Source organism: Mandrillus leucophaeus, unplaced genomic scaffold (genome assembly GCF_000951045.1).
Source record: "Mandrillus leucophaeus isolate KB7577 unplaced genomic scaffold, Mleu.le_1.0 Scaffold659, whole genome shotgun sequence".
Lineage (NCBI taxonomy): Eukaryota > Metazoa > Chordata > Mammalia > Primates > Cercopithecidae > Mandrillus > Mandrillus leucophaeus.
In genome coordinates, this window is record NW_012107130.1 from 1,379,160 (window position 1) to 1,388,983 (window position 9,824).

The window sequence follows — 9,824 nt, forward strand, 5'->3', positions numbered from 1 at the left end:
GATTGAACTAAGAAACGATGTGGCTGAGTACTAAGTTAGTGGTGCAGAGTGTAAGGGAACTGGGGATATAGACAGAGGGTCAATTGCGGAAGGCTTTCTTAGAGGAACTTGATGGAGAGGGAAGTCATCCTAGAGAGAAGGGACCACGCACCAATGTTTGCAAACCACTTAGAAAAATGCCTGGCCCATACTGAAAATGAGATATGTGTTTATTAAATAAAAATGCCCAACATATTTTTATGCGATCAGAATTTTATTTTTTTTTTGTTTACACATGAATATAAAAATATAGAAAAAGGCTTAATTCATGAAGTTGCTATAGGTTGCTCTTTCTCAAAAGTGCTCACATGAGGGCCACAAGAGCATTTATTTGTCAGATATTTGTACACTATATACTAAGTCTAGAAATAGCATCTTCAGGAGACCCCAAACCTGAGGATCACATGGACCCAATCATATCATCTGCATGAAGAGACCAATCCTCAGAAATATCGAGAAAGTGAGATGGCTGCAGAGGTTGGGCCTCCTGAGCCCCTGCTTGGTGACAAGGGTCCTGGGTATGCTCTTCTTCATTGAAGACACAAGGTGGACAGTCGCAATTGGGCCTTTGGCTGGACTGTGACAAGCTGAACACCTCGTAGCACTTCTCATCCTTCTGGGCTATGGCCCTGCTCTGGCTGGCTACTGTCATGGAGCAGGGCTTGGTGAGCCATGGGGACTTTAGGGGTGCAGCACATGACACTGGGATCACAAACTTAGATGGCGTGCCCTTAGAAGAGTAGTGTATTTCAGTGCTGTAGATAACCATGTCCTGAGAGACAGCTTTGACCCTGATGCCACATTCAGTAACACGGTAGGTGAACTGATAGGCGTGTGGCTGAACATGGTTTGGGGGACAACCCAGGCCCAAGTGTAGCTCATGAAAGTGTACACACACATCGTTGTTTAGCATGAAGGGGTGCACTGTGACCATGAACCAGTCTATGGAGCACAGCACAGTCATTGGACTTTGTCCTGAACAGGCGGAAAACGCAGAGGTGAGGAGGATCATCACTCCTATGAACTTAAAAACTTTCATCCCTGCAGCCAATCAGATAATGAACCACAGGAAACAGGAAGCCGTCCAGTGAGGATTTCTAGAGCACACAAAAACACAAGAGGCAAGTCATCTTATTTTCTATTGAAAGTTCAAACGTGATATATTTTTTAAGCAAAAGGCTGTTCCTAAAGCATTAAGAAGAGGAAAACACTCATTCGAGAGAGAACTGAACTTTAATTTCATTGTTGGAACTCAGGTGTTTATGGACGATTACAATGGCTTTTTAAAGTGACTTTCCCATGCTGTTCTAGTATAAAATACATATCCCTAATATGTAGAACAACAGTTTACACTGATCAGGACTGGCATCCTTTTGTGTTTAACGTCAAGACTAACCCAAAACAGAACAGTTTTTGTGTCAAACACTGAATAAAGAGATAGGAGATAGAGTTTAATTCAAGATGGCAATACTTGCCTCTTTAGGGGACTCAATGTCCTCTCATAGACCATACTAATGAACCCTTCCCTATTGCTTTTTTGTTGTTGTTACAACAAATTTGATCAAATAAAAACCTATGAAGGAATTGTGGTTTATTCTTATCAACCAAATATTGAAATTTTGCCAAGTGGCTTACTTAAAATGATCATACGAATGCTTCATAAACTGGCAGTGGCATCATAAGTCATTATGACCAATAGAGTCCCTGATAAATTCTTTGGGACACCTTGTAAAATACTGAAATTGCGGAAACATAAAAACATGCTGGTTTTGAATTTTACATTTTTCAATGCATATTACACATGAAAACTACTGTAAACATCTTATATTAAAGAAAGGGACCAGGTTGTGGCGACTTATGCCTGTAATCCCTGCACTCTAGGAAGCCGGGCTGGGAGGACTGCTTGAGCCCAGGAGTTCAAGAGCAGCCCAGGCAACATAGTGAGAGCCTGTCTCTATAAAACAATACTAACTGAGCGTGGTAGTACACGCCTGTAGTCTGAGCTACTCAGGAGGCTGAGGTGGGAGGATTGCCTGAGCCTGGGAGGTTGAGGCTATAGTGAGCCAAGACTGTGCCACTGCACTCCAGCCTGGGCAACAGAGACAGACTCTGTCTCAAAAAGAAAAAAAAAAAAAAAGGAAGAAAGGAAAGAAAGAAAGAGAGAGGGAGGGAGGGAGGAAGGGAGAGAAGGAGGATTGAGTTTGTAGTTTACACATTGATTGACAAGATATCTCCTTAAATCTTTGCTTTACATTCTTTTATTTTCTCTAGCTTTTTATGTTTTCTTTTTCAATAGAAAGCTCTGTGGCCACTTCCTAGTCCTATTGCTTCTAGCTCTCAAAGAGTGCCAGGCAGACCAGTGAGGAGAAAAAGCAGTGCTAGGAATAAGTATCTAAAACATGCTGTCAGAAGGAGGTAACAGATGAAGAAAGAAGAAAGCAAGAGCAACATCATCCAATGTTTTCCAACTCAACTTTCATTTTACAAGTGAAAATGACATAAATCACATAGTAAAGCGCCTAAAGTTTGGAAGGAAATGTACATGCATATAGGGATTCACTTTCGTTCCCTGCTGAGATAAGTAACCCCTGCACAAATTCATTCTTTGACTCATGTTTGTTGAATGCCTACTGTGTGCATAGCAATGGGCCAAAAAATGTCCCAAGACATTTCTCTCCTTTTTCCCCAGTTGCAAAAATGCAGCTCTTTCTCTTCCCTTGATAGTGACGAATTTGCTGCATTGTTTAATGGAAACCATGGCACAGGAGCCCACTAGAAAAATGCACTGGCCTGGATGAAATGTTTTGTTTCTGATTGGCACAGATTGGCCTCACTGTCTTTCACTCTGCCATTAATGATTCCTTATTCTCTTAGGGGTGTTGGGGGTGTAAAAGAGAAGCCCCACACGTCTGCCAGGCTCCTTCCTTTCCTCTTTGTTCCCTCTGAAATGTCTCTCCTGGGACAACTTTTTTGGGGTTTGTTTTTCACAAAGCAAAAGTAGAAGCAGCAGCAGGAAACAAACAAAAACCTACCCCCTTTCTCTCCCCTGCACCAAAAAACCCCAAAACAAACAAAAAGGAAACAACAATAACAACACAAGTAAGTAAATTCTGATGTGAGCTGGTCCTAGATGACTCAACAGTTAAGTAAAGAAACCACCTGCTCTGGAATACTGCATAACATTTGCTGAGGCGTCTTTTGGAAGCTGAGATAATCACTCCATCACTACTGCACTACTGTCTTGGTCTATAGAAGACCACCTTGTCCTAAATGTGCTTTAGGTGGGTTTTCTTTCCCTTCCTGCCTCTCTCTTTTTCTCTCTCTCTCTCCTTCTTTCCTTCTTTCTTTAACATCATCCCACAACCTGGGCCTAATTGCCCTGAATGAAAACCTCCTCCTTAAGTAGTTCTGGACTAGGCCAAGGAAACAACTATTTTTGTTCAAACCCCAAAATTAACACCCAAGTTTAAGGCCACTCTTTTCCAGAGAGCTAAGCCATCCATTTCCTCCCCCTCCCTCAAGCATCTTTCCTGTACTCCTTCTCCTCCCTCCCCAAAGATAATCCAAATATAATTATAAAATGTCTAGAATTTCTGAGAAATGAGACTGTTGTCCCTCAAGCAATCATTTTAGACTACCTCACTTCCCACCCCCACACATTCACTTCTTGTATTATGTTGCACTGAGTCAGTCTCAAAGGAAGGGGTTCAATAACGTCATTGAGTTTAGGGGTTCATTTAGTACAAGTCTCCAAATGTGAACACGGCAGAATCCGTTTCCTCTGATTTTCGTAAAGCCAAGAACAGCTCACCATGTGATAGGAGAAATAAATGAAGATGACTAGGCGTGTGACAGCATACCCTTGAGCTCAGATAAAGCTTAAAGAGGAGGTCACTGAGACCCAGGTTTAAGGTTGCTCATCTCTAAGGGGAGAGAAAGGAGATTAGGGGGAAAGCAGAATGTACTTTCTAATGAGCTTGCAAATGAGCTAGAAAAGCTCATTGGCTAGTTGGAAAGCTAGCTCATTGGCACACTTTGGGACTTACTCCTTGCTGAGAACAGATCCTCAAAGCGGGGCAGCCTCCCTTCTCCTACTACCTGCAATTCCTAGTGAAGGGTAGAGTTGTGTGTGTGTGTATGTGTGTGTGTGTGTTGGGGGATGGTTATTATTATCATTATTTTTTGAGATGGAGTCTCGCTCTGTGGTCCAGGCTGGAGTGCAGTGGCACGACCTCAGCTCACTGCAACCTCTGCCTCCCGGGTTCAAACAATTCTCCTGCTGGGACTACAGGCACCCACCACCATGCCCTGCTAATTTTTGTATTTTTGGTAGAGACAGGGTTTCACCATGTTGGCCAGGCTGGTCTCGAACTCCTGACCTCAGGTGATCCGCCTGCCTTGGCCTCCCAAAGTGCTGGGATTACAGGCGTGAGCCACCATACCGGGCTTGGGGATGGTTATAAGTCATTCACAACACAGTGTGAATTCATCAGCTGACTTTTCTAACACCTTGCTGAGATGTACTGGAAGAATGGGATCCCAAACAAGGGAGGGAGAAAGTGGGCTCTAGTTATTGCGGGCAGAGGGAAAAGAAGGCTGAGGGGCTAGAGATGGGAAGGAGATACCGGAAGAGAGGGCTGTGTGGGGGTGCCCAACTGAAGGTATTTTTAGCCATCATGCGGGCCATGCACAGTATCCCAGGAGCTGTGGGCAGAATTCTATTTAAAGTCTTTAGAACTCTTTAGAGCTGACGTGGAGTTGGGGACTGGGGAAGAAATAAATGCAAAGAAGGGTCCACTCATTTTGGGACTACTGTCCAGCTTCTTGGGGAGTCCTCTGGGCTGAGAAAAAAAAGCAGTCTCAGGGTCTGTATTACTGTGGCCCCATTTTAACTCGATTGCAAATTAGTCCTGCAACATGCCCAAAGCAATGAGCTTAGATGCATTTGTATAGCCAAGTAGGGCTCAGCTGTTGGTACACAGCGTCCTGAACTGAGCTATAGAGAGGTCAGGCAAACCCAGAGCTTCTAATAACACCTGGATGCAAAATGTTTGCTTTCCTTGAAGCCACAGAATACAAGTAGCTTTCTGTTTTTTTGTAAATGGAGTTTATGCATATACATTTCCCACTGGCTCCTTTAACAGAGTTTTCCTCTTTCCCCTTTTTTCAAGAACTCCCTAATAAGCCTTAATAAATTCTCTACGTTAAAAAATCATAAAATGTTTCATTTTGGGAATATAAACTGTATTTCCTTTCTTCCCCCATAAACACATATGCTCTTTTAATTAAGTTCAGAAAAATGCCAGTGTTTATGTTTAAGAGCTATCTATATTAGTCACTGACAGTGGTACAATCTGATTAGCAAAGCCAGACTGAGATCTCATAGTACTTGTGAAACCAAGACAGCCCTTTTCTTCTTATAGACAGGAAGAGAATGGATTGGCCCAAACAAAAAAAGGAAAGAGGAAGAAGAGCTACCACTTAACTCCCCATCATTAAATTTTTTATGCTGAAAATGCTGCTTATAAAGTTAAGCAGTTGTGCTGTTTTTAAACTGACAAATAAAAATTGTATACATTTATGGGATACAGTGTTCTTTGTATACATGTAACAATGATCTATGTATACATTGTGGAATGATTATTTTAGATCAAGCTGGTTAACACGTCCATTGACTTACTTTAAGAAGTAGAGAGTGGAGTGGAAGGGGTAAGGGGAGATACTGGTCAAAAAGTAAAAAGTTGCAGTTAGCCAGGAGGAATAAGTTCTAGTGATCTATTGCACAGCATGGTGACTTCAGCTAATAATAATGTACTGTATATTTCAAAATGGCTAAGAGGGTAGATTTTAAATGTTCTTACCATGAGCTCTATTTTTTAATGTTTTATAATAAAGAGATTGAATATTGGTCTAAGCACAGAGCATTTTTAATCTCAGGACCCCAAAAAAATCCTTTTAAAAAGAGACAAAAGCTGAAGTCCAAATTAGTTATGTGATGTTAGAGAGTGAATTGAGAAGTGTAAGAGAAATCGCTTTGAAAGCAGACAGCATTTTTTGTCTCCCCATCTCCTCTGATGTCGTTAGAGACACGTATGAACTCTTTGCATGAAGAATGGGAAAGGGAATTAGCTAAACATTTCCACATCTGGTTTTGGAACGGTTTGGAAAAAGAATTCACTCCATAGGCTCCTGGAAGCTTTTTGGGTCGACAGTTATTTATTTTTAAAATTCAGTATACTCGTGACAGCATAGTTATCATTTGTATATTGTTTTCCCAGAAACTTGTTGTCAAAACAAAAGGAAACAGCAGGGAAAAGGAAACTCCAAAGCAGCATGCAATTATCTCAGGGAAATGTAACTGTCAGGGCTTTGATTTGCAGCAAAGTTTGTTCACTCTCTTGCAGCTGATTTAAAGAAAAATGAATCTGAGTCAGATTAAAGATTCTTTTACAGAACAAGAACGGAAAAAAAGGAATCCTAACACTTTGTGGGCGCTTTAGTTTAAACATTCAAGCAGTCAAATTCTGATTGTGCCCTGCAAACTATCTCAAGGTTTGAGAGCCTTTTAAAATGGAGGTTCTTTTTAAAGCCCAGTTTTAAGGAATTAGTTGGTTCACTGCTCTCAAAGAAAGTGACAATTGTGATTAATACTAATGATGTTGAAAGTACATTAAAGTGAGTTAGAAAATTAAATAACTGCTTTTGTAGAATTTACATTAATTTTAAAGACGCTGAGACTGGTTCAGTTTTCCAACCTCATGAAGCACAGTGTTAAAGTAACCGCACATTATTCATCATTTTGTGTGGAAGAAGAATTATGAACTGCTAATACTTAACAATGTCCATTTTCTCGGCAGAGAAAAACACCTTGACCGAACCCTAAAAAGGCTTCATTAAAATTAAACTAAAAAGCAGTCATTAAAAATTTATTTCTGATTCTAAAAGTAACTGCAGAAAAATTGGGTGCTGTCGAAAAGAAAAAAGAAGGAAACACCCTTCTCAACCCCCAAATAACCATTGTTAAAATGTTTTATATATTTCGAATCTGGGGGGAAAGTATATGTCCACATATATGATTTGAAGTTATCTCAGGGGAAAAAAAGTCAAGGCTTTTGGAAAGCTGTTTTTAATTTTTGACATTGAATTTTAAAGCAATCAAAGCATTATTTTTGTTTGGGCCATCTGGTTTTGTTCTTATAATCTGTTAAGCTATCAAGCATAGTTTAAATGTCATGGTTCATCTCATACACAAATAAAGGTTGCGAAATAAATAAGAATCCAAGCTCCTTGTAAGAGAGAAATTTCCGCGCGGTCGCAAATTTGGTTACTAAAAGGTGAGTAGTCTAATGTGAAATCAAACTATAATAAGGCTACACAACAAGGGTAAACCATGCCCTGACTGAACATAAATATTCCTAAATAAATATAGAAAGCCATACTTTAGAGGAAATTGCAAAGATCAGGTCATGGGAACTCCTCCCCTTTTGTGCAGAGAAGCTGAGTTGGTTGAATTTTAAACTTGAACAAAGAGATGTATTTCATAATTTCCACGAAGTGTGAGGGACATCCCAAATGTATGCTCCTAATTCAGTTTATATTTTAACAATTTATTTGAGTTTGATTTTTTTTCAGCAAACTACACCCTTTGCCACAAAGCCCCAGAGTCCCTTCTCATTTCAAAAGACAAGGTAGGTTTGTGTCTGTGCAGACCTCTCAACTCCACGGCAGCCACGGCCACATTTTTAACCCATTAGTAGTCTCTGGGAGTCTGCCAAAACCAGATAAAGGCCCATTTGCCTGAGGTGATCTGAAATCATCAGAAGGCAGAGGATTGAATCAGATGTTCCTTCAAGGGCTTCACCACCTCTTTGATACACCTGTGTCAATAAATGAGGGCTCTAGATGGCTTCCAAAAATGGTCAGGCACATTCCCGTCTCCCTTTCAAAACTGGGATTTTTTAGTACAGGTTTTCTTAAAGTGAGGTGCATGCATATGGCCCCTTAGGTGTGGCCTAAGTCCAAAATAAACCACAGTTGACTTTATAGGCTACTTGGCTGATTTTTCACTGACTTGACCAGAATGCATCTTTCCAAAACCCAAAGCTACCTTGTGTATGCCCCACCCAGAATGTGGTCACTTGGTGCATGTGTATAATGCCCTGACTGAGGCCATTCACCATCGTTTGGCTCCTGAGAGGTAGAAAAGGTTTTAGAAAAGGTTCCTTTGATAGGAAGGCTGTTGGTCATTGTTAGCGAGCCTACAATTTGGGAGGCATGTGTGCATATCAGAGTAGGTAAAGATGCATTGCTCTGTGATGAGGACATTGTAGGAAGAGAAATTTTCTCTCTCTCTCTCTTGCTCTTGTGCTCTCTCCCTCTCTCTCTCTCTCTCTCTCTCTCACACACACACACACACACACACACACAGTGATGGACAGACAGACAGACACACACATACTGAGGAGAAGAAAATCCCCAAATCTGTTTCTTACTATTGCCCTGATTCCTACTATTTCTCCCCATTCCTTAGTTATTGTACCGTAAATTCCTTTAAAAATGGAATCTTGGTCTACTATAGTATCTGGTACACGGTAAGTACTCAGTAAATATTTTTTAAATGAAAGAAGGAAGAAATTAATGAATGACCACCAGAAATCACCACCTGCCCCTGTGCCTCCTTGTCCAGCCCCTAAGGGCCTGAATCTGGTTATTGGCTAACCCCTTCCCCCCACTCCTTCTCCAGTCTCCCAGTTGAAGGCCTGGGGTAGCAGTAGAGTCTTTCTATAATAGTTAGAGAGTACAGAGTCCTAACAAGGGTCCTGGCCTGTCCACTTGCACACCTGCTTACCTTCTAGGCTCACTGATGCCAAGGGCTCTATGTCTGTCCCACCCAACGGTACCCAATGTCCTGTCAATTAGCTCTTAGTCAGTGACCCCAAGTGGAGCCAGCACTCTTTGTACCCCTTCTCCTCCATCCCTGTGATAAGTCATCCTCTGGAAAGAAGACAAAGTGGAACTCTCCCCTAGTCTGGCCTTTACATGGGAGGGAAGAAGAAATTATCAAGCCGTATCTAGACCAAGTCCAGGCAATTGAGAGACAGCATAATCAGAAGCGGAAGCCTCAGGTCCACAAGGTATTGAAGAATGGTGGGGTGCCTCGAAGGGGCTTGGTAGAGCCCCCAGGTTTACCTGGGCAAATGGAATTAGCCCCTGAAGTTGTCCAAGGATTCCCTTAGCTAGAAAAAGGAACCTAAACCACAGGCTGGATATCTGTTCCTCCTGAGAGCAGACCTACACATCCACTCCCAATTCCATGCACAGACACAGAAATCAGAAAACGATAGAGGTTCCGGGAAAATCAGAGGCAAGATGGGTGAATTCTCCCCTACACCAACTTGACCCTTGGCTCCATCTGGGCTGGGCTTTTCACTCTGCCAACTCGACTAAAAGAGAGATCCAGGTCAACTTCAGGTCTGTTTGAGTGTCCCTAAGCCTGAATGTTCCCAAAAGTGCTTTGCAGTTGACCCCATCTCCACATATGATAGAGTATTGTACTGGTAAATATCACTATACACTTCTCTGATCTGGACTTTTTATATAACAAAGATTTGACTTTGGATGTCATAGTTCCTTATCCTAGCAATATTTAAAAATATATATATATTTTAATTAGCTGAATGTGGTGGTGCGCATCTGTAGTCCTAGCTACTTGGGAGGCTGAGGCAGGAGGATTGCTTGAGCCCAGAGTGAGACCCTGTCTCAAAAAAGAAAAAAAAAAAAAAAAA

At 41.5% G+C, this 9,824-nt stretch overlaps 1 protein-coding gene across 2 annotated transcripts in view; it reads right to left on the reverse strand.

Annotated features, from left to right (window-relative positions):
- Positions 1-234: 234 nt before the first annotated feature.
- Positions 235-9,824, reverse strand: part of PLAC1 (placenta-specific 1) — a 92,945-nt gene continuing 83,355 nt past the window's right edge. For both annotated transcript variants that reach the window (XM_012001323.1, XM_012001324.1), the window contains one exon: positions 235-1,136. In XM_012001323.1, the coding sequence (XP_011856713.1) occupies positions 440-1,078 (639 nt within the window). In that variant the 5' untranslated portion in view covers positions 1,079-1,136 and the 3' untranslated portion in view covers positions 235-439. The remainder of the gene's footprint in view (positions 1,137-9,824) is intronic.